At 49.5% G+C, this 23,831-nt stretch overlaps 1 protein-coding gene across 1 annotated transcript; it reads left to right on the top strand.

Annotated features, from left to right (window-relative positions):
• Positions 1-1,054: 1,054 nt before the first annotated feature.
• ACER1 (alkaline ceramidase 1) lies at positions 1,055-18,115 on the top strand. The gene is made up of 6 exons (XM_059387686.1): positions 1,055-1,147; positions 13,096-13,210; positions 13,298-13,439; positions 14,232-14,369; positions 16,999-17,136; positions 17,415-18,115. The coding sequence occupies exons 1-6, from the start codon at positions 1,055-1,057 to the stop codon at positions 17,578-17,580; spliced, it is 792 nt and encodes a 263-aa protein (XP_059243669.1). The 3' UTR covers positions 17,581-18,115.
• Positions 18,116-23,831: the final 5,716 nt, after the last annotated feature.

Genomic DNA, 23,831 nt, shown 5'->3' with positions numbered 1-23,831 from the left:
ATAAGAAAACCCGTTACCTTGATCTTGGGCCCGCTTTGGGCCAGGCAGTGAGCTAAGCTCTTGACTTGTATATTTCTGTGTGTTTTAGAACAGTTGAGTCTAGCTCCCTCCTCCCCATGTTACAGATGAGCAGATCGAGGCCCAGAGAGGTGGATTCACCTGCTTAGGGTCATACAACTTAGGAAGGGGAGGAACTCCAAATTCAAACTCAGGCCTTGGTGATTCTAAAACCAGAACTTTCCACAGCCCCTGGAACCCAGGACTAGGGGCCCCAGGCCAGGAGCTCTACAGATTCCTCCTTTCACGGGGGCTTTGAAGGTGGCCCCCGGTAGAAGCTGGGCTACTCTAGGCATCTGAGGTTTTGACCACCCAAGAGAAGTGGCATCGGTCCAGCCCAGCCCCCCATAACACAAGCAGAAATACCTAGGCCCCCAAAGATGAAATGACAGGGCAACCTTACATTGCCAAGGACTCCAAGGTAGCTGAGCCAAGCCCACTACTGTTGCCCCTGGTATGGGAAGTAGCCGTGCGGAGCTTTTCCGGTGTGGAGGTGGTTGGACCTACTGGTTAAGAGCCCCGAGCCTGGACTCAGCTGCCTGTTTTCACACCGTGGCTTTACTGTCGCCGTGGACGCCTTCAGCAAGTGATCTGGTTCTTTCTTTCTCAGTGTGCTCTTCTGTAAAGTGGGGAGAGCCAGGCTGCTCCTCCCAACGGGCTCGCTATTACTTTAAATTACTGTTCTAATACCAGCCCCCCTAGCCCCCACTCCTAGTGGGTAGGGATGGGAGGCACACGCCTTGCCCACGCCCCCTCCCCCCTCCGCCCTCCCTGGATGGTGCCAGCCCCTCCACTTATGCCCAGGGCGGCCGCCACCGCACAGCGAGGCTACCCTGGTGCGACGGGGGAGTGGTTCGGCAGGTTTTTCCTCTCAGTCTGCCTGCCTGCCGTGGGGCAACCAGCTGTCCTCTGCCTGTCTCACCTGGGCTGGGCTGTTCTAGGCTCTCATGCTCCTCTCTGCCAGACTGAGCCAGTGGGCAGCGGGCGCTGCGTCAGGATGCCCAGCATCTTCGCCTACCAGAGCTCTGAGGTGGACTGGTGTGAGAGTAACTTTCAGCACTCGGAGCTGGTGGCCGAGTTCTACAACACGGTGAGGTCCGGGTGGGAGGGCAGGGGGTGACAATCGTGACAGACCGGGGCTCCGACCTGGCGCCTCCGCATCGCCGCTGGAGGACTCACCCCTCTGCGCCTTGGCGCATCGGCTAGGTGAGGGGTGCTAGCTTTCATTCATTCGTCTGCGTTTGGCATCAGGCTCTGTGAAAGGTTTTGGAAAGGCAACCGTGACCAGGAAAACAGCCAGTCTCCCCCCCACCTCCCCCGCCCCCCCGCCCCGCCGGAGCAGAAGACACAGATGTGACTCCAGACATTCACAACCCAGGAGGATGGTGCTGTAATGGGAGTTGCACGGGCAGCCTTGGGGAACGGGGAGGGTAGAGGTGTGATGTGAGAGCCCACTGGGGGGGTGGATCATGAAGGGCTTCCAGGAGGAGGTGACTGTGTCGAGTTTGTTTTCAGCTGTACTCCCAGCCTAGGTTGACCAACTCCTTCTAGTTTGCTGGGCACTGTCCTGGTTTTAGAGTTGAAAGTCCCGTGTCCTGGGGACCCCTCAGTTCTGGGCATACCGGCACCGTGGGTCATCATTCCCCTAGCCCTTGCCATGAGGCCTTGTTGGAAGGGCTCAAAATGCCTAAATGGCAGAGGCATTTCAGCAAAGCTTAGAAGACGCAAAGCAGCCAAAGCTGCATGTGGGCTGTGTTACTACCCCCGTGTGTGGTGCTGGGGAGATTGCCATGGGTAAGGCGGGTTGCCCACCTTCCTGGAGCCACTGGCATGGGGGGTGATGCGGGCTGTGGGCTTTGCTCCGTACCTTGCACATAGTGAGGGTGCTTAGTCCACAGTGAGTAAGGCCAGCACCCCTCTATTGAGTGCTTCTGCGGGGCAGGCGTTGTGCTAAATATTCCAGAGGAAAAATCGCAGTTTAATCTTCACAGTGACTTTGGGAATTAGGCACAGTGTATATTACATAAAGTTAATCCTGTTGTCCGGGTGAGGAAATGGTCTTCAGGGAGGCTGAAAGATTTATACCAAGGGTCATGCTGGCACTCAGAGCTAGGATTTGAACCTGGTGGTTCCAGGAGATTCTTTTTGGGGGAAGGGGAGAGGGAAATCAGTCCTGGGATGTCCTGGTTGCTTTTGCCTTGTTTGGCCCAGAGCCAGGAGGTGGGAGTTTAAGATTCAGGGGTTCCCCGTAGTTTCTCGAACCTTGTTTCTCCTGGGCAGAAATACGGCCTCTGGTCCTGCGTACCCTCACCTGACCCATGGGAGGGGGGCTGACGGTGCTGAACTCCCAGGCGGAGAAGAGGTTGGAGGTTCTAGGAGTCTTCTTTCTGGATCCCCTGGAAGCCCACCCTGAGGCAGGAGTCCCCACAAAAGGCACCGAGAGAGGGCTGACCTGGGGCTGGGCTGAGCTTCGAGTCTCGCTATGCTTGACAATGGAAAGCGCTCCTCTGTTCAGGCTTCCTTTAGCCTGTCTCCAAATGCAGCAAATGGAGGGTCTGGCAGACTAGCAGACACCCTCTGAGGCTACAGGAGACATGGTCGTGACACATGCAAGGCTTCAACCCCATCATCTCCCTGTACCTGCATTTCCAGATACTTATCAAAGAGAAACAGAAGTTTCGCAAAATAGTAGTTATCTTTCCCTGGTGTGAACACACTTGGACATATCCTCTCCTATTGAAAAGGCACTTGCAAAACAGACCAGGGCACAAGGAATTGGATCCAAGGTATGTTATAAAGGGTGTCCCCAAGATTTTCTCTTTCCAGACACTTCTGAGTATCCCAACCGATCATCCGAGCTAATAAATAGCGTTGAGGAGTTGGCAAACGTTTGCTGCAAAGGCCAGATATTAACGATTTTTGGCTTTTGGGGCTGTACAGTCTGTATGGAAATGACTCAGCTCTACCCTTATACCTGGAAAGCAGCCACAGATAGTATGTAATAAGCAAATGAGGGTGGCCATGTGCCAATAAAACTTTATTTATGGACACCGAAGCCCGCATTTTGTGTAACTTTCACACGTCACAAGATATCATTCTTCTTTCAAATTTTCAACCATTTAAAATGGTAAATGTTGCTGTTGGCTCATAAGCCATACAGAGCAGGACAGTGGGAGGATCTGGCACAGGGCCAGAGTTTGCCAGCTTCTGATATTGTATTTATAATAATCAGCCCCACAGAAAACAATGAGATCTTTCCCTTTTGGCCTCCTCAAATCAGTAATTAAAAATGGATTCATTCTGTAGTGAATGGGCACTACGACTGGGCACTCGTATTTTGCGGCTTCCTGCGGGCAGTCTGCCAAGTTGCGGGGCGTTCCGGATTCACGAACAGCGCCCCCTCCCCTTCCACTCCATCACTGTACCTCCAGGAACTCGCATCAGAGAGACAATCCCAATAGAAAACAAAATTTATATATAAAGTGCCGTCTGAGTCATCTTTAATGGCCATCAGTAGTGGAATACATAAAAAGGAAGCCATAACATTTCCACCAGCCTGTGTAGGGCTGAACACATTCTGGGCAAATACTGTGCAGCTTTTTTAAAGGCACGTTTTGGATCCAGGTATGTAAATGAAGACAAAATATGTAGCAAGAATTTTCTTTTTTTTTTTTAATTTATTTATTTGACAGAGATCATAAGCAGGCAGAGAGGCAGGCAGAGAGAGAGGAGCAGGCTCCCCGCTGAGCGAAGAGCCCGACATGGGGCTCGATCCCAGGACCCTGAGATCATGACCCGAGCTGAAGGCAGTGGCTTAACCCACTGAGCCACCCAGGCGCCCCCGTAGCAAGAATTTTCTTTAAAAAATCGGTTCATGTTGATCTCCTCATGACCCACCTAGGAGTCAGCTCACTCTGCAGAGACTTTCACTTTCACAATGCCCTGCTTGCAAGATTTGCCTTCTGGGGTGGGGGGAGGCAGAGCCCAGCACCGCCCCATCAGGGTTTAGAAGGCAGCCCTGGAGGACTCCGCCCAGGTGTTGACCAATTTCATCGAGGAGGGCAACTTGAGGAGTTGGGTTTTGAAAGACGAACAGGAGCTTGCCTGGTAGCATAAGAGTCGAGGAAAAGGGATAAAGAGAAAAATGAGTCTTGGAAGGAAAAGAGCCTGCACAGTTTGGGAAAGGGAAGCGTGTTCCTGTGGCTAGAGTGATGAGGAGAGATACAGCTGAACGAGTTTGGAGTGCTGAGTGGGAGTGTTCCAAATATATCCTGTATTTCCTGATGGACTCATTGGGCTCATTCATTCATTCAACCTCACTGTTATGAACCAACCTGAGCTGATTGATCCTGGGGTCCTGGAGAGGCTCCGTGCTCCCCAGATAAGGAAGGGTTCAGAAATAGATCTGACCAGGCCCGTGGTTAGCTTGTGGCAGAGGGAGGGCAAAGGGACCAGAATGGGCCGTGGGGAGCCACGGGGACGACCTGGGGAGCCTCCGCTCGCTGAATGGGGTGGGAAACTCAATGCTTAAAGCATGAGTCAATGTTCTCTCAGGGATATGGAGCCAACGGACCAGCATAAGCCAAGATCTTGGGGTGAAAGAGAAGAGCAGACCAAGGAACCGTTGGTGGCTCGAAGCCAGAGCCCCGGTTGCCCACAGAGGAAGTGAGAGCAGAGAGACAGGTGGAGGAGGTTTCCAGGGGCCACGTGGAGAATGCCTGCCAGAGGAACGTGAGATCCGTGGTGAGGGCACCAGGGAGCCACGAGTGACTTTTGGACAGCAAAGAGTCAATGACGTGGGCTGCAGCCGAGGCGCCTGGTTGCTTTCATAGATGGCCCTGGAGAGCCAGGAGGGCACATCCAACAGGAACAGAGGTCAAGGACGTGCGAGGGCCTGGATCAGGCGGGGTGGAGGAGAAGTCAAGGTGTGGGCTGCTCCAGTGTTTGCTTCTGCTGGCGTTGGCCTGCTGGCCTCCAGGTGTGGCCTCCTTCTGGGCTGCTGACAGCTCAGGAGGGTTTCCAGCAGTGGAGGAAGACGTGTCAAGGCCCCCTGCTTCTGAGAGACAGCTGAGCTGTGCTGCTGAATTTCTTTCCTGGGGTCTTGCCAAAACTTCAGAAGCTCTGGGTCTCATCCTCTCCAGAAAGCTCCCTCTTGGATGCTTGGATACAGAACCAAGGGGTGGCGTGTCGGGAGCGGGAAATGGCATGGGCACAGGTGCAGCGGTGGGCGTAGTCTGCAGAAGGGGTATGATAGAAGGGGCAGAGAGGTCAGAGTGGGGAGGTCGTGCAAGGGGGTGTAGTTTGCAACGCCCGTACTTCCCACAGCCTCCCCACGTCCTTCCGCCGCTGAGCATTCCCGTTGCTGGCCTCTGCGGTGGGGGGGTTGCTGTCCCTCTCTCCCTTGACTGCTGTGTGATGCAGGGGGAGAACCTCCCCTCTCTGAGCCCCTGGCTGTGAGTAGCAGGTCCCATGAGTTCTAAAACCATCCCTCTCTCTTCAGCCTTCCTTCTCATCAAATTCACGGCAAAAGCAATTGTTCCGCCCCCCCCCCCAGCCCCTGAAAATGAGGAGGGAAGACCCTATTCATTGAATAATTTCACACCCCAGAGACCGTGCCTATGACACTTCCTGGCCCAGACCCCATAGGTCCCTCTGGACCTCTTTCCTCCTTCAGAAAAAGCCTGCTGGGGATGACAGAGGGGTCCAATTTGGAGAGATAAGGACCCCTTCATTTTGCTTATGACTCAACAAGAATTGACTGAGTCAGGGACTGTCTTGGGCTCTGGTGACCCAAGCAAACGAAAACCTCTGCCGGTGCCGGTGTCCTGGGCGATGGAGGAGACAGACAAAAAACAGAAGTCAGAAGTACAGCATGCTGGTGGGACAGGGAAGAAAGACTCATTCGTTCTTACATCCATTCATTTATTTACTCAGCAAATATTGACTGAGTACTCACTCAGAAAGGGAACAACTGTGAGGTGCTAACATGACCAACCCACAGACCGTAGTGAGGATGAAACAGCTCCTGGGCATCCCAAACGTCCATCATGGAGGAATGGGTAGGCACGCTGTCCTTCATCCACACAGCGGACTACTACTCAGCCGTAAACAGGAGGGGAGCGCTACACGCTACATCCTAGACGAACCTTGGCAACACGGTGCCAGTCATAGACGGCCACACGCTGTGTGATTCCATCCATAAGAAACGCCCAGAAGAGTCAAATCTGTAGAGATAAGAAGCAGATGCGTGGTTGCCCAGAGCTGGGGGGAGTGGGGGTGGAGAGTGACTGCTTCTGGGGACAGGGTTTCATTTTGGGGGTGATGAGAATGTTCTGGAATTAAATAGTGGTGATGGTTGCACAAGGGCATGAGGAGTCGATTGAAACCCATTCACTTGCACACTTTGAAAGAGTGAATTTGACTGTATGTGATTTATTTATCAATTTAAAAAACAAATAAAAAAAAGCACCTTCATGTTCTTGATGTATCCCAAGCACAAAATAAACAAAACTACTACTATTGGAAGCAAATGTAGCACAGAGATGCGAAAGTGTTTATGTATAAATTTTTTTTTTTTTTAACAAATAGCGCTTCTTGTAACCCTCCTAGCAATTTTAGGAAGTAGGCACTCTTATTCTCCCCATTTTTACAAATGGGGAATAAAGGCTCAGAGAGTGTGTGCTTCCTCCCCCGGGTTGCACAGCATGTAGATCACAAGTGCACAGAGGCTGTGTATGACGGAAGTGCCGGAGTTAAAGCCTGGGCCCCCCGGTCCCAGAGCCTCTCACTTAATTAACCACAGCATTGTGAGGCCATTCAGTTACTGGGTGATTAACAATTAATTATGTGTGTTTTAATTCATGCAAGCAAGTCCTGTTTGGGGAGGGTCTTCGGCTGGTGCTCCAGCCCCAGGCCCCCGGCCCTGCACCAGCGTTCTTGCGCACGTGTCGGGGGGGACGTGAGGGGGTCCTCGACAGGTGACAGAGCTGGGTGTGCGTGGTGGCAGTTGGAGCTTTGGCGGTGGGGAGAAAGCACTCGGGGGCGTTTGGTGATGTTCCCTTGATTTGATTGACTTGACAGATTTTTCTTGAGCGCCCAATGCCTGCCCAGCGAGGTGGGTGCTGGGGACACAGCCAGGGACAAAATAGGTGTGTATCGTCCTCACGGAGTTCACCGCCCAGTGAGCAGGACAGGGACAACAAAGGAGTCAAGAATGAACCCATGGAATGCGCAAGCAACGGAGTGGGTGGGCATGGGGGCAGCTCCGGGCCAGGGGAGATGAGAAAGCGGCTCCCCCTCTGCCTTTCCCCAAAGCTGAAATGGGCCGTCGATTCAGTCAGTCTGCCTCCTTCCTTTCTCTTCTCTGTTCCTCCCTCCCTCCCTTGCCGCCTAACCTTCTCTCTCTCTCTCTCTCTCAATCCTTTTCTTCTTCCAGACCTCAGGTACCCAGCCACCCAGCCACATCCATTCACCAGACACGCTGCTGGGTACTGGTGATCAAAAAAGCAAATTATTCCAGAACAGCAGCAGCCCTGGTTTTCACAGTCGGTAGAGCAGCTGCGGCAGACACACACGGGTGCATTGCGAACATGTATTCTCCGCGTGCCTTGTTCCCTACCAAAATTCACTGAGCACCTACTGTGTGCCAGACTTGGCTCTAGACACTGGAGTTTCACAGCGGTGAGCGAAACTCTCCGGCCCCGTAGCACTTGGTTCTCTCATCCTTATGGTGATGCTTGGCATTAGAGGAGGAAAATGCGGCACAGAATGCCCCCCAAACCCTGACTGCATAGACCTGGGAAGGCAGACTTTGTTTTGGGGTGCTGCTAGGTCCTTGAGCATCATGGTAGATACTGAAGGAATGGTTAGTAAGCAAATGGATGGACGGACAGACGGATGGAGGTGAAGGTACCTGCTGGGGCTGGGACCTAGAGAGTCCGGCTCATGATCCTGGGCCAGCACCTCTCTGTCCTGGAAGAGTCTAGGTGGAGCCGCTGGTTGGGAAAGGTGGGGGCCCAGCCCCAGAGGCAGGGAGGGAGGCCCCGGTAGGGGGCGGTGTCTGATGCTATCTTTGGAGCCAGCTGGAGCTCGTTAGTCAGAGGCTCTGCCCTCATTCTGCACACTCAGGGGCGTTAGCAAAAACTTCTGTCTTCATTCTGCTGGCCCCTGAGCTTGGAGCAACTAAACCAAGGATAAGCCTGTGACCCTTATCTCCCACACCACCACCACCGGCAGTAACCCTTGCTATTTGTTGAACTGTAACCACATCCCTGGCAAGGGAGTCTTTCGATGCCTGGCCTCGTGCATGGCCCTCGACAGCCTCTATGCTACCCATCATTGTTCTCTGCCATTTTGCTGGTGCAGGAAATGGAGACCCAGAGACACCAGGCCACATGGCCAGGGAGCAGGAAAGCCTTCTTTTAACCATTGTTACCTGTCTACTCCTCTCTGTCTTTTAAGGCAGAGGGTAAAAGCAAACTTTGGTGTTCCCCAGGGCTGTGCAACCTCAGAGAAGTCACTCTGCCTCTCTGAGATCCGTTGTCAAATAAGAACTAGAAAGTTAGACCTCGTGGGGGGAGATGTGCACGAGGATTGAAAGCAATGTCTATAAAATCATGTGGTCCAAAGATAAGGAAGTGACAGTCGTAACACCTTCCATCCAGAACTTTCCAGGTACAACCCCTTCTGCCAAGTGTTTTCATGTGAGTGGCTGGTGAACCACAGAAACCTGCTTGGAGGTCCAGTCAGCAGGAAACATTTATTGAGCACCTACTATACCCAGTTACCCAGTTCCTGAGATTACAGTGGAGAACAGGGAAGACACAGTGCCTGTTCCCAAAGCCGGCTTTAGTGCGAGAGTGAGGCAATTTCAGAACAGCTGGGGAAGTGTTAGGATAGAGGGCCAGGGCCCAAACGATCACCCAACCCTGCCTTGTGGGATTGGGAAGGCTTTATCAAAAGGCGATGCCCAGGGGAAAGACCGAGTAGTAGTTGACCTGGCAAAGAGGGTTAAGTGGGGACAAAGACTGTTCCAGGCAGTGGGAACAGCCTCTGCCAACTTCTGGAGGTTAAGGGGTGAGAGCAAGTATGGCTCATTTGGGGGAACTGAGCTGTCCCTTCCGCCTGGATGATAAAGTTGAAGGTGGAGAGAGGTGGTTATGGAGGGAGTTCACAAGCCAGGTTTAAGAGTTTGCATTTTATTTATGGGAGTCACAGACGTGTTTTAAATGGAGGGTTTAGAGTTTGGGGAACTGGTTGGCTCAGTATCTTCTGCCATACTTGATACGCCCAAGGACTGGCGTTTGTTTGAAGGCAGAGGGAACATCTGATTTGGGATTTTGCCCATTTGGTATCCATGGCACCGTCTTCCCTATGAAAACCAAATGCCCCTTTCCTTCTGGTTATTTTCTCAGTAGGATGGTCAATCAAGGTGCCCACCCCAACCTCTGGCCGAGGGTGGGCTGTGGCCCAGGCAGCATATCCTCCATTTGAGATGTATCTTGGGCCTGGATATAACAACTGAACATAATTTTTTTCCCCCATTCATGCCCAAAGTTGCTCCCTGAAGAGACTGTCCACTCAAGCCTCAGAGCTGTTCTGGTTTCTGGCTTTCCTTGTTTTCTGCAATTCTTTGGATTAATGAGCTCCCCACAATAAATGACTGAATTGACAAACAAGTTAAATAAGTAATTACGTACACATTTTTATATTTATGGTATAAGTTTGTTTTCTGTTGCCTGCTACCCAAGAACCCTAACTCATACACCAATGGTGATGATTTTGCTGGATTCAAGCATTAGAAAGCTAGCTTAAGCAAAAACAAAACAAGACAAAAACAAACAAACAAAAAAAACCCCAAACCAAACAGGAAGAATGCATTAGATAGGTACTGGGGTATCTTAGAAAATGGAGAGATGAGTTGCTTGGGTGGGCTGGGGTCCATGGCAGGTCTGGAGGATTTAGCACAAGACAGATACAACCCTTGGGTATCTGCTTGTATTCTCAGCCTTGTCTGTTTGTGGTGACAAAATGGTTGCCATTTCTTAAACATCAGGACAATATCTTAAGACATTAGAGAGTTGACAATGGTGCAACTCAATTCTGGTGACTCCCAGGCTCTGTATCTGTTCCAGGTTTCAAATTCCCAGGAAAATCTGATTGGCACAGTTTGGGATAGGTGTCTGCTCCAGTGGGGTTGGGTGTTAGGATGCAGACACAGCGTGCATGTTCTCAGGTAGCCATTGGGAACAGGTAGATGTGTTTGACATCGCCCATTGGTGGGCATCAGACACATTGGTGTGGAAAGCAAGGACATCGGTGGGATCGTGGGCTGCAAAACCAGCTTGCCAAGGGTCCTCAAATTGTGGGACCAGCCCTTGAGCTGGTTCACCATCACCCAAGGAAAGCCATGGGCTTCCCTAGAATCAGAAGGGCTCCTGCCTTGGGACCTTGTCTTGGTGCCCAAGACCTAGGGTCCTAGATGGTGACCTTGTATCAGGTAAATGGTTTCCCCACACTCGCCTCTGTGCTCTGTGTTCTCCTTTTTTACTGAAGTGTAGTTGACATGGAATATTACACTAGTTTCGGGGTGCGCCATGGTGATTTGACAATCACATACATTACACAGCGCTCACCACGGTAAGTGTAGTTACCACCTGTCACAATGAAATGTTATAATGTTATTGACTACACTCCCTATGTTGTGCTTTTCACCCCCATGACTTATTGATTTCATAACCGGAAGTTACACCTCTTCACCCATTTTGCCCATCCCCCACACCTTCCCCTATTTATGAGTCTGTTCTGGTTTTTGTTTGTTTGTTCACTGGTTTTGTCTTTTAGACTCCACGTATAAGTGAAATCATACGGTGTTTGTCTCTCTCTGACCTACTTCAGTTGGCGTAACACCCTCTAGGTCCCTTCATATTGTCATAAATGGCAAGATTTCTGCCTTTTGTGGCTGAGTACTGTTCCACTATACACCACGTCTCCTCCTCCTCCTCCTCCTCCTCCTCCTCCTCCTCCTTCTTCTTCTTCAAAAAGATTTTATTGATTTATTTGACAGAGAGAGACACAGGGAGAGAGGGAACACAAGCAGGGGGAGTGCGAAAGGGAAAAGCGGGCCTCCCACACACAGGGAGCCCGATGCAGCCCACAACCCTGGGACCATGACCTGAGCCAAAGGTAGATGCTTAAGGGCTGAGCCGCCCAGGCGCCCCTACACCATGTCTTCTTTAGTCATTCATGTATCAGGGACCCCCGGTTGCTTCCATATCTTGGCTAGTATAAATAAAGCTGCAATAGGGGTGCATATATCCTTACAGATTAGTGTTTTTGTTTTTTGGGGGGGGGGCGGGGAGTCCGTGCCCAGCAGCAGAATCACTGGATCCTATGGCATTTCTATTTTTAATCGTTTAGGAACCTCTACCATGGCTGCACCAACTTGCATTCCCACCGACAGCGCACGAGAGTTTCCCCTTCTCCTCAGTCTTACCCAACACTTGTTATTTTGTCGTCTTCTTTTTTTTTTTTTTCTTCAATAATAGCCATTCTGACTGGTGTGAGGTGATCGCTCCCTGTGGTTTTGACTTGCATTTCCTTGAGCTCTCTGTTTTTGAGTCGGCACTCCTTCAGACTCGGTTTCTGAGAATAACGGAGCACCCTGGCAAACAGGGTGCTCCTTCTTCACTTTCTAAGATGGGATGGAGGCGATGGAGGAGACATTTACAAGGGGAAGAGTTTATTGGGGGAAAGAAGGTTGTAATTGAGTGAGCAAGCAGCTGACCTCAAGCTGACTGGGAGAACACTAGTTTCTGAGCTTTTGTGAGAGACTTACTATGGTCCGGACATCTCTGGGGGTGGGGGGAGCTTTGAGGGGGCACTGAAGTCCTGTAGCAGCAGTCAGGGACTCTGAACCCTTGAAATTCTGGTACACATGTTCTTGTCACCTTAATCATACTCATGGACTGCTGAGGTCTGGGGGTCTTTGGGTCAAGAACATGAAGAGGCAAGTGGCATTACACATATGTCACAAATGCAGATATGGTAGGTTAGAGCATTGAATTAACTCGTCACCGTCCGTGATGGGGGAGCATGGATCCAATCCCATGTCACTCGGATCCAGAAGTCCAGTAACTAGGATGCTTTGGTTTCAAATGAAACGGCCCACTAAAAACAGCTTAAAAAGACAAGATCATATCTTCTCATCTTTTGAAATGTAAGTCTAGAGGTAGATGGTAGAGGTAGAAGTAGAGGTAGAGGTAGAGGTAGAAGTCTAGAGCTAGAGGTTCTGGAAAGTTAACTCAGCAGCTCAACATTACCACGCTACAGCTCTGCAGTTCATGGAGCAGTGATTCTTGAAATGCTGTCTGTGGATACTGTGGGCTCTTTGAGGCCTTTCAGAGGTTCCTTGAGGTGAAAATTATTTTCATAATAATACAAAGATTTTGTTTGCCTTTCTCGCTCTAATTGTCTCACCAGGATACAATGGAATCTTCTAGTGGTTTTGTGATGAGTGATGACGTCATCCCTCAGATGACCAAGGGAACATGTCCTTGTGTAGTCCTGGATTTCTAAAATTTCTCAGTAATACAGTCAATCTGGATAAATGTAGCTCACATTTTTTAAAAAAGTAATTATTCATTTGCATTTCTATCCCATTGCTCAGACCAGGTCACAAGGGCACAGTGAGTGGCAAGGAAGGCTGGGAAGTGTAGTCTTTAGTTGTGTAGCTGTGTCTAAAACTTGGGGGGATCCTATTTCTACAAGTAAAAGGGGGCAGATGGGTGCGGAAGGTTAATAGATAGTCTGCCACACTCACTGAATGAATGAATGAGTGAATGAATGAGTGAACTGATAGAATAGGAGATGGAGTAATTAATTTACTGATGACGGTTGACAAGAGTGACAAACTCTGGGTTGATTAATTGCCTGAAAGGGTTTAGGTGACCAATGGGCCAACTTAGGGTTGGACATAGGGGCAGCCCTCCTCTGCCTGTGATTCTGATAACCCCCTCCCCATGTCCTCCTCTTTTCCAGTTCAGCAATGTCACCTTCCTCATCTTTGGGCCTCTCATGATGTTTCTGATGCACCCCTACGCCCAGAAACGCTCCCGCTATGTTTATATCACCTGTGTCCTCTTCATGGTCGTAGGTAGGTGGGGGGGGGGGGTCTATGACCGTGGGGTGGTAGGGCTGGGGGACCACCCCCTTGACCACCTACCTTTGTCTCTTGCTCCAGGCCTGTTCTCCATGTACTTCCACATGACGCTTAGCTTCCTGGGCCAGCTGCTGGATGAGATCGCTATCCTGTGGCTGCTGGCCAGTGGCTACAGCATATGGATGCCCCGCTGCTACTTTCCCACTTTCCTAGGAGAGAACAGGTGGGGCAGTGGCTGGTCCTCTGTTGATCCCACCAGAGCCCATCTAGGCTCCTGGGTCCACTCCCCGAGCTCACTTGAGGTCCTTGGAATCCCTCCCTTGATCACCCCAGGACTTTCTCCTGACCCTACCTGACTTAACCGGCCTCCAGGGACTCCTCCATTGAGAGTACTTGGGACCCCCGGAAATCCTCTCCTGATCCTACCTGGATAGTCTGGTACCTTCTCCAGAATCTGTTCGAAGCCAAGAGGGGGTCCCAGGAACCCATACTTAAGCAGGGACCTCTCTCCTGAGCCAATCCCTGGGATCCCTGGAACTCTCCTGGGTTTTTCCTGGGCCCCTCTCTTGACCTGAGACCCCTCTGAATCTCTCTCCTGACCCATATGACCTATCCGAGCTTTCTAGGACCCCTCTCTTGATAGGACCTCTATAATTCCTTCCTCCAACCTACCTGGCTCCTCTGAATCCCTTGACTGACCTCACCTGGACCCCGACGCTCTCTGCTGACCTGACTAAGCCCCTTGGAGCCCCCCGAGACCCTCTCATCATCCTACCCACCCTACCCTTGGGCCCCCCTTCAGACCCTGCCTGAGCTCACCTTGTTTCATCAGACCCTTCTTGGAACCCTTTGCTGAGCCCACCTGGGACCCTCAAGACTTTTCTCTAGTCCAGTTGGGCTCCCTGGAACCCCTTCCCTTCGCTCATCTACCTCTGCCACCAGATCTCCTGACCCTGCCTAAACCACCCAGGACACTCCCAGCTGCCATCTGACAGCTGCACCCTTCTTCCCCCAGGCCCCAGTTCATCTGCCTGGTCGTCATCACCACCGTGGTCAGCACCTTCCTGTCCTTCCTGAGGCCCGTGATCAACGCGTATGCCCTCAACAGCATTGCTGTGCATATCCTCTACATCGTGTTCCAGGAATACAAGAAGTGGGTGGTGGTTGCAGGTGCCTCCCTGGGGAGGTGGCTCCCATCCCCCTCCAAATACTTCCCTCACCCCACATTCTCACCAAGTCCCAGGGATGGAGTTCTCATTGACTCCAGGCTCAAGGGAGAGATGTCCCTTCCCCAAGATCGTCCACTAACAAGGGACAGGTTTAGGGTTGGTACCTAAGGCTGAAACCCAAAACGTACAAACAAGCAGAGATTGTTGTACCATAAACCTCCGTGTACCAACTGCTGCTCCCAACAACCATCAGCATTTTGCCAACTTGCATTATACATTCTCCCTCAGATTCCATATATGGCACCCATTAACTTTTCAGGACTTAACTCTCCCAATAAAGAATTATTATTATTTTTAACCCATACTAGGACTTGGCAGGAAATGGGGTCATTTGAAGAGACCTGAATAAAAGGGTTATTTACAAAGGAGAGAGCAGGTGTAGGAAAATCACTAGGGATCATTTAGAACCATTGTGCTGATAAGAGTTGGATCCTATGCTCATCAGGAGACCTGATGGAGGAAGCAATGGGAGGGAGTGAATACAAGAGTCTGGAAGAAGAGAGCCCTGTGAAGAGGGTCTCCTTAACAAGAACTGTCACCTCCAGTTGCTGGTGGCAACTAGCTTGAGCCAACCCCACATGGAGGAGGCCAGGAGAATAAATATTCTAACCATACACTCCTCATACCCTTTGGTTTCTTACTGGGATGCTTCATTGGCCAACCCATCTGGAAATCATTGGTCAACCCAATTGGAAGCCATTGGCTTAACCAACTGGAAACAATTGGCTAATCTAACTGGAAGCCCAAGAACAAAGGAGTCTCCAGCTTCAGTCCACACAGGTCAGCACCCTGCCTCCCCAGTGCACAGGGCAGAATGAAGAGAGGTAGAGAAGGATATAGAGGGACAGATGGAAGATAGGGAACACTCAGTGCTAATGAAGTAGACCATACCCAGATCACACCACTGTTGTCTCAGGTTCTCAGGATGTCGTCTTCCAACTAATCTTGTTGAAATTGGGATGTGAACATAGTCTCTTAGGTTTTCTTCATGTTATAGCAGTCTCTCCCTCCCTCCCCTATCTTCGTGCCTCTGATTTGATAACAGAAACTCCATCGTTTGTCCTGTAGAACATTCTGGATTTGGCCATCTGCTTCCTGTGGTGTCTTTCATTGTCTGCCTGCCTGCCTTCCCTTCTTTTTTGTATTTCTTGCAAAATAATAGTTAGATCTAGATTTAGGTTTACATATTTTGAGGCCAGAATATTTCATGTGTGGTGCTGGGTGTTTCTTGTTCCATGCCATTAGGACCCCATAATGACTGGTTGTTCCATGTTTAAGTGCTTTTAAGGATCAATGGACTCAGATGGTGTCATCTTCTCACTTTATTGTAAAGTTTTCCACTGACTTTGCACCCAAGGATTTTAGCACCCATTCAGGCTTGCATTTCCATCCATGGTTTCATTAGTGGTGGCAGGAGGGTGGTTTGCAGAACCTATTATTCCTTCTGCAATGATTATCCGGAGTTCTTCTGTCAAGAGGGACTTCCACTCATCCACCTGGAAATACAGTTTGCACAGGAAGGACAGGATGGATAGTTGATTCTTTCCTTTAATTGACCTATTTCCAGAGTAATGAGTTGGGGCCTTAGCCATCTTGAATAGAGACCAATGAGATTAAAAAAAAAAAAAGTATCATTATGAACGCATGGATGTTTATATCTCAGAAGTGTTTCAATCCAGTGCAGTCACTGGGCTATATTTTCAAGTTTTTATTAAGTAGTTACAGACTCATGGCAAGTTGCCAAAATAGTGAAGAGTCTTGGGAATGCTTCATCCAGCTCCCCCCAGCCTCTCCCGAAGGAGCATCCAATGTAACCACAGTACAACCTCAAAAGGAGGACATTGACAGTGGAACAATGCTGTTCACCAGACCCCAGACTCTCAATTCAGATTTCATCTGTCCTTACCTATTATTCTTTTTTGATGTTCAGACCATCCCATTTTAGAGTAGGGAGCAGACCCTGTGCTTTTAAACATACGGTAGTTATTACCTTATTAATCCCTGATATGTTCTTTCCTAAAGGATGCTGGGTCAGCTCTGCTGTCGGGGAAACAGATTCCGATCTTGAGTTGTCCCAAGATATGGCCTCCAGAGAATCTGCCCTCCCACACACAGACATGCCCGTAGGCACACAGACATGAATTCTCGGGCACTGACTCACAGGTGTTCGCACACTTGCAGCCCCAGACACAAACAGGGGAGGTCTTGTTGGTTAAGAAGTCTGCAGTCTGACAAACCTGGTTCAGGCCCCAGCTCTGCCACTTACTAGCCATGGAACCTTGGCTGGGGTTGGAGCACACCTTAATCTCACATGCCTGCTTTCCCCTCTCCAAGATGAGAATAACAGCATTGTCATGAGGGCTGAATTTTTATGGGAAGAACTTGTGGAGCCCAGCAAATGTTAGCAATCATCACAAGTGAGGCCCCCTCCTTCTGGTATTCTTGGTCATTTCCTCCTCTCAGCATCATCTCCTTGGATGGAGGAATTTCCCATCAGCCCCTTCAGGCTCTGCGATCTGAGTCAGGCTCTAATCTCCCTCCTTTTCTCCCTAGAACCAGCAATAAGGAGCTTCGGCATATCATGGAGGTCTCCGTGGTTTTATGGGCTTTTGCACTGACCAGTTGGATCAGTGACCGCTTGCTTTGCAGCTTCTGGCAGCAGATCAATTTCTTTTACCTGCACAGCATCTGGTAAGCACCTGCCCTGGGGTATGGGGCACCAGAACCAGACAATCTCAGATGCCAGGGCTTGGAGCAGGAGCTTGGGGGCAGGAAGCAGAGGCACCGATACTGGGGAGGGGTGTGAGTGAGTGTAGGATCTGGTTGCAATTGAGGGTCTGATCCAGAATGTCCCTTTGGATGGTCAGGATCCATGAGAAGTGAGGAGAGGACCTAGGTGGGGACATCAAGCTAGCTCAGGGGCATGTCGGCATCTGGTGCCCTCACTGCCTTCTCCCTGCACCCCACAGGCATGTCCTCATCAGTATCACTTTTCCCTATGGCATGGTGACCATGGCCTTAGTGGACGCCAGGTATGAGATGCCAGGTCAAACCCTCAAAGTCCGCTACTGGCCTCGGGACACTTGGCCTGTGGGGCTCCCCTACGTGGAAGTCAGTGATGACAAGAGCTGCTGATGCCGGCCAGCTTCTCGACTACCCAAGCACCTGCCAACTCACCTGTGCCTGGAAGAGGGAGGCCTGGATCAGGAGTCCGAGAGATGCTCATGGTTCTTTCCTCTACCTCCCTTTCTCCGTCTTCCTTGTCCTGCATGGCCCCACCCCAAGACAGGGGACGGACTTCATGAGCCTTCTGCGCAGCAGTCTGATGACCCTGGGGGAGCTTCCCTCCACAACCTGCCCTTATTCTGTTTTATTTCCTCCTCTGTGTTCACTTTGTGAGGCTGGCCCACCAGGGGCTGGGGTTACCTGGCAGCCACTGGGAATGACTTCAGGCTGTGGCTTGGTGCTTGGGCAACTTCATAAATTGTGACCATCACCCCCAGACCCTTTGGACCTGTCTTTGGCCATGCACTGTCCCTGGTACTTGGGGGGCATCCCAGAGAACAGACATGATTTCCAGTCACTTCATTCTGCACTCGCTCGTGAATGCAGAGACCTTGCAAACCCTCTCACACACATGCTCCTGCAGACCTCTGGGGCCATCTCACTGGTAGACAATGGAGTTACATGGAGGCCCAGAACGGGCCATCTGGCTGTTGTTGGGACATGGGTACCAGCAGAGGAACTGGGTGGCCTGTATGTGCTTAAAATGAGAGGAGTCCAGGAGGATGATTTTTGTGGTAGGTAAGAATACAGGGCTTGGAGTCAGGCAGACCTATGCTTGAATCCTGCTCGACCATTTCCTAGTGGTATAATCTGGGGGAAGTGATTTTTCCTACCTTCGAAGCCTAAACACTTTGTCTGTAATATGACAATGTTTCTTCCTTCATGGGACTTCTGCATGGATAGAACAAGATCATGTATTAAAAGTGTTTAGCATGGAATCTGGAAAACATCCAACCATCCATCGCCTCGCTCTTGTATTCCTCCCATCTGTATTCGGCCATCCATTCATGTTCATTTATCCATCCAAATGGTTTAGTCATCCTTTCATTCGTCTGTGTTCCCACTCATTCGTTCATTTGTCTTTTCCACAAATATACATCAAGTTCCTGCTGAATGTCAGAGACCACCCGCTGGCAATACAAGGCAACAAAGACAGGCAATGTCCCTGCTCTAATGAGGAGACACGTGTTACACAAATAAAAAGACAGACAAGGCATTTCCAGACACTAATACGAGCTGTAAAAATGATAAAGCTGACCCAACCTCACAGCCTCCTCTTAGCCTCCTGACTATGGAGGCTACAGGTGGGTAGGAGGTCTGGAGACGTCTTGTCTAATTGAAACCAGCCATGTGATCTTGGCAAGTCCCAGTCTCTATCAGGGACGCGTTAGAGAACCATGATGGGGGGGAAGCAGCCCTTTCAACTGGTGCTCAGTGGGGAAGTGCAGTTTCCAGATGAACCCTCAACGACAAGAGACCAGCCGTACTGAGAGCTGGCTGGCCAAGAGCATTCTGGGGAGAGGGAATGGCAGGTGTGAAACTCCCAGGGTGTGGATGAACTGGTGAGACAGAAAGAACCCTCTCCCCCCCACCCCCAATGTTCAGTTAGCCAACGTATGGTACATCACTAGTTTTCGATGTAGCGGTCAGTGCTCAGAAAGAACACGCTCGTTGGCGCTTAGTAAATGAGGGAGAGTGTAGAGTAAGAGATTTGTAATCTGGGGGCCTGGGATAGGTTTAGGTATCCATGGACCACTTGACATTCTTTGCAAAAGAGGGTTGTCTGGGCATGTCACTGAGATCCCTGGAGTGTGTCATTCCAAACAGAGTAGAGGCTAGCCCATCGGCCTGCTGGAGAGATGGGGGAGATTGAAAGAGAAAGGCCACTCGTATTTATTGAGACACATGCTGTATGTCCATGACACACATCATTGAACCTAATTCCCCTCCCACAACACTTCAGGTAGACATGAATATTGTCATTTCGTAGATGTGGCTCAAAGAGGGCAAGCAACTTACCCAGGACCACACAGCCTGGATTCGAACCGGGTCTGTCCTTCTCCCGAAGTTCCTTGCACCACAGTTAGTCAGCAATAACAGGTCCACTGTTTCCAATCCCTTTGAAGAACTGGAGGTTCTTCACCTCTGGCTCCAAGACAGATCATGCTAGGAAGGGGGGGGGCAGAGAGGGAGGGAGTTTCTGCAAACTTACAAAATTGCCTGCAAAATATTGTCTTGGTGTTTTTGGTGGGGGAGAGGAGCTGTACCTCCAAGAGATTCTCTAAAGGGGCATTTGGCACCCTGGAAGTGAAGAACCTTCATTCAAAACCTTCTGATGGGGATAAGGGCAGATAGAGAAGCACCTGCCTCTTGTCCCCCACCCCCACCACACCCATGCTTCTGTCCCTAAATACACAGCAATAATTTGTCTCCTGTGCCTGTCTCCTGGCCCCTGCTGACCCAACCTCACAGCCTCCTCTTAGCCTCCTGACTATGGAGGCTACAGGTGGGTAGGAGATCTGGAGACGTCTTGTCTAATTGGAACCAGCCATGTGATCTTGGCAAGTCCCAGTCTCTATCAGGGAGGACTCTTTGGGACAAAGAATAAAATGTTCAGCTCCAGCTGGCTGAAATGACAAATGCACCATCAGCAAGCATATATATTTTTGAAGTTAAGGATCCAGCTGCCCATATAGCTGGATCCAGGCTTCCAGTGATGTCACCAGGGGCAGTCTCCCTCTATTTCTGGTCTACCTCATGGGTGGGAGGCAGCTGCCAGCTTTAGATCCTTCCAAGTTGAAAAGTATATACCGGGGTGTCCGGGTGGCTCAGTCAGTCCTTAGGCTCAGGTCATGATCCCAGAGCCCTGGGATTGAGTCCCCTATCGAGCTCCCTGGGAGCTCTGGTAGTCCCAGAGGTAGTTGGGAGTCTGCCTCTACCCCCTTGCTCATGCTCTCTCTCCAAATAAACAAAATCTTTTTAAAAATGATTTTATTTATTTATTTGACAGACAGAGATCACAAGTAGGCAGAGAGGCAGGCAGAGAGAGAGGAGGAAGCAGCTCCCTGCTGAGCAGAGAGCCCGATGCGGGACTTGATCCCAGACCCTGGGATCATGACCTGAGCCGAAGGCAGAGGCTTTAACCCACTGAGCCACCCAGGCGCCCCTAAAATATTTTTTTTTTTAAAGAAAAGTATACACCAAAGCTCTATGTGCACATGCTCAATGTCATTAGTCAGTAGGGAAATGTAAATCAAAGCCATGAGATGCCATTTCATATCTATGAAGTTGGTCATTAAAAAAAAAAAAGAAAAATAAATGTAGGAGAGAATGCAGAGAAATTGGATCCCTTGTACATTGATAGAAACATAAATAGGTGAAACCACTGTTGAAAACAGTCTGGCCATCCCTCAAAAGTTAAGCACAGAATTACTATACAACCTGGCAATTCCGCTCCTAGGGATATACCCAAAAGATTGAAGATATATATTCTAACAAATACTTGTACAAAAAATGTTCATAGAAGCACCATTTGATTACAGTCAAAGGGTGGAAAGCATATTAATGTCTATCAACAGGTGAACTGTTAAACAAATGTGGTGTCTCCATAAAATGGAATATTATTCTGCTATAATAAGGAGTGAAGCAGGGACTCAGGCTGCCATGTGGATGAATCCCTGACACACGATAGTCAGTAAGAGAGCCAGACACAAAAGATCACATGGTATGTGATCTCATTTATATGAAACACCGAGAACAGGCAGATCCACGGAGACAGAAAGTGGATTTGTGGATGCCAGGGGCTGAGAGGAAGGAACGGTGAGTGACAGCTAGTAGGGATGAGTTTCCTTTCCTTATGTCCTGGAACTGGTACAGGTAGCAGTTACAGAACATTGTGAATGTCCTAAATGCCACTGAATTGTACACTGTAATAGGGTTGGTGGTTAATTTTGTGTTATGTGAATTCGGGCACATAACATAAACTTTTATTGAAATTCAATAAAGCTCCCAGAGTCTCTCAGCTGGTCTTAGGTCATGGCCCATGCCATTAAACCGATTCCAGTAGCCACAGAGATGCAATCCTTTGATCAGCCAGGTTTGGATGTGTGTTTCCTCTTGGCAGAGGGGAGCGCCACTCTAACTGGGGTCTGAGAGGGGTGTGGGACAAGTAGGGGTTGGGAGTTGAAGTCCTCCCTCAAGCCTTGTGTCATGAGTTGACATTCTCCTGGAAGAGCTGCCATTTAAAAATTCATACAAAGTGGACTTACAGGTTCATACCGGCCCTGGGAGGAGTACCGGGATCAAGGATTGTTTCACAGAGGACAAGCCAGATGCCCAGTGTTGCGCCCTCTTCTGGGGGTAATGCTTTGTTGCACATATTTTCCGTGGGCTCCCCAAAACTTTCATGGCTCCCTATTGCCGATGGGATAAGGGTCAATGGCTTCGGTGTGGCATTCAAGATCTGCTGTGAGTTGAAGGTAATCTAGGGTGGGACTCCAACTGGCCACTGGGCTCTGCTCCAGCAAGGTCATACTCAGTATTGCTATGTGTGGTTGTGTGTGCCTTTGTGGCTGGCAAGAAACTTGTAGGTACAGGGAACATGCTGGAGATCAGGAAGAGGATTCCCCCAAATTCTGATGGGCTGAACCGTCTACATTGGTGAAATATAGGGGGGAGTAAAAGCCAAGCCCTCCCTGTGGGTGCAACTAAGCTGGACCACTAGGGGGCGATAGAGACCTAATGTAGTAGTCCTTCGGCCCCAGGGGGCAAGCTAGACTCCCTAGGTTCAAAATGATACTTTCTAGCTCTGGGAGGGACTTGGGCCACCACTTAGAGTCTCTCTGTGTATCAATTTTATTGTTTGTAACATTGAGATAACATGTATCGTGCATTTTGCCAGGGGCTCAAATTACTATTTATTTTATGTCTTTCTTTAAATCTACTCCCTTTGCTCACCCTGGTGTGTTTAAATAGGAAACATTGTGTCACTTTAAGAAGTCATTTCTTATAGATAAGAAACAACTAGAAAACTGGATACAGTAACAACAGAGAGTGTTATTAACCGCAGCTCAGTGATTCTGTATGCAGTCTGCACATTAGAATCTCCAGCTGAATGTAAACAAAATGTGTGTGTGTGTGTGTGTGTGTGTGTGTGTGTGTGTGTGTAGAGGTAGGTTGCTCTCTTACTCCAGACGAATAAGACCAGAATCTCTGAAGGTGGGATTTTTTTTTTTTTTAAAGGCTCCCGTCACCGGTTTTTTTTTTTACCGATTATCAGGAGATTTCAAAGTCCAGGCACCAGATGTGATCACCTGTCCCAGGCTCTGAACTCTAGATCTGTTCTCTTGTCACTAAGATAGATTAGAGAGTGACAGGGAGGAGTTGAAGACACACGAGCACCAAGCCAAGACTTTTTCTTGAAGGAGTTAGAAAGACTGAAGAGAAATGAAAAGGAACCAATCTTCTATGTGATTCAGTATGATTTCATTTCATGAAACAACTGTTTACTGAACATCTACTTTGTGGCAGGCACTGTCCTTGGGATACATCAGTGACAAAGACCCCCGCTTTCTTGGAGTTTCCATTCCGTCTAGGGGAAATAGACAAGAAACTTAATAAGTAAATATGTCTATATTACAAGGTGATTAGTGCTGTGGATAAAGGAAAAATTAGATCAGAGTCACAAGAGTTGGAGAGCTATGGTTGGGGGGACAGAATAAGATGGGATGGCCAGGGTAGACCTCATTGAGAAGGTCCCCGGCTCTTGCCATATACTCGCCATGGAACTTTGGAGTAATTCGCGCCCCTCTGCACCTCAGTTTCCTCACCTGTAAAATGGGGGCAACAACACCTACCTTCTGGTATTGTAATGATGAAATAAGATAATACCAGTTTGGACACAGCTGGTGTTGGCTATGACAGTGCCACCACTAATGAGAAAAAGGGGCAGCCCTCTGTTGACCTCCTGAAGGAAGGAATACAGTGGTTCTATTTTAGGCACAAGATGTATTTTTAAAAACTTTTGCTTGTTATTACAGAAATTTACACATACAGATATAAAGCATAAAAAATAGTTTGATGTATCCATCCCCTAGATTTAACAATGTATAACATTTGCTATTTTTCTATTTTGCATCTATTTTTAAATTAATACATTTAATTTTTTTAAAAGATTTCTGTTTCTCTATTTATTTATTTATTTGACACACACAGAGAGGGGGAGTGCACGAGCAGGGGCAGTGGCAGGGAGAGAGAAAGGCAGGCTCCCCGCAAAGCAGGGATCCAGGACCCTAGGATCATGATGTGAGCCGAAGGCAGAT

Source organism: Mustela nigripes, chromosome 2, assembly GCF_022355385.1.
Source record: "Mustela nigripes isolate SB6536 chromosome 2, MUSNIG.SB6536, whole genome shotgun sequence".
Lineage (NCBI taxonomy): Eukaryota > Metazoa > Chordata > Mammalia > Carnivora > Mustelidae > Mustela > Mustela nigripes.
The sequence above is the reverse complement of the archived record's forward strand: the minus strand, read 5'-3'. Positions and strand labels throughout refer to the sequence as shown.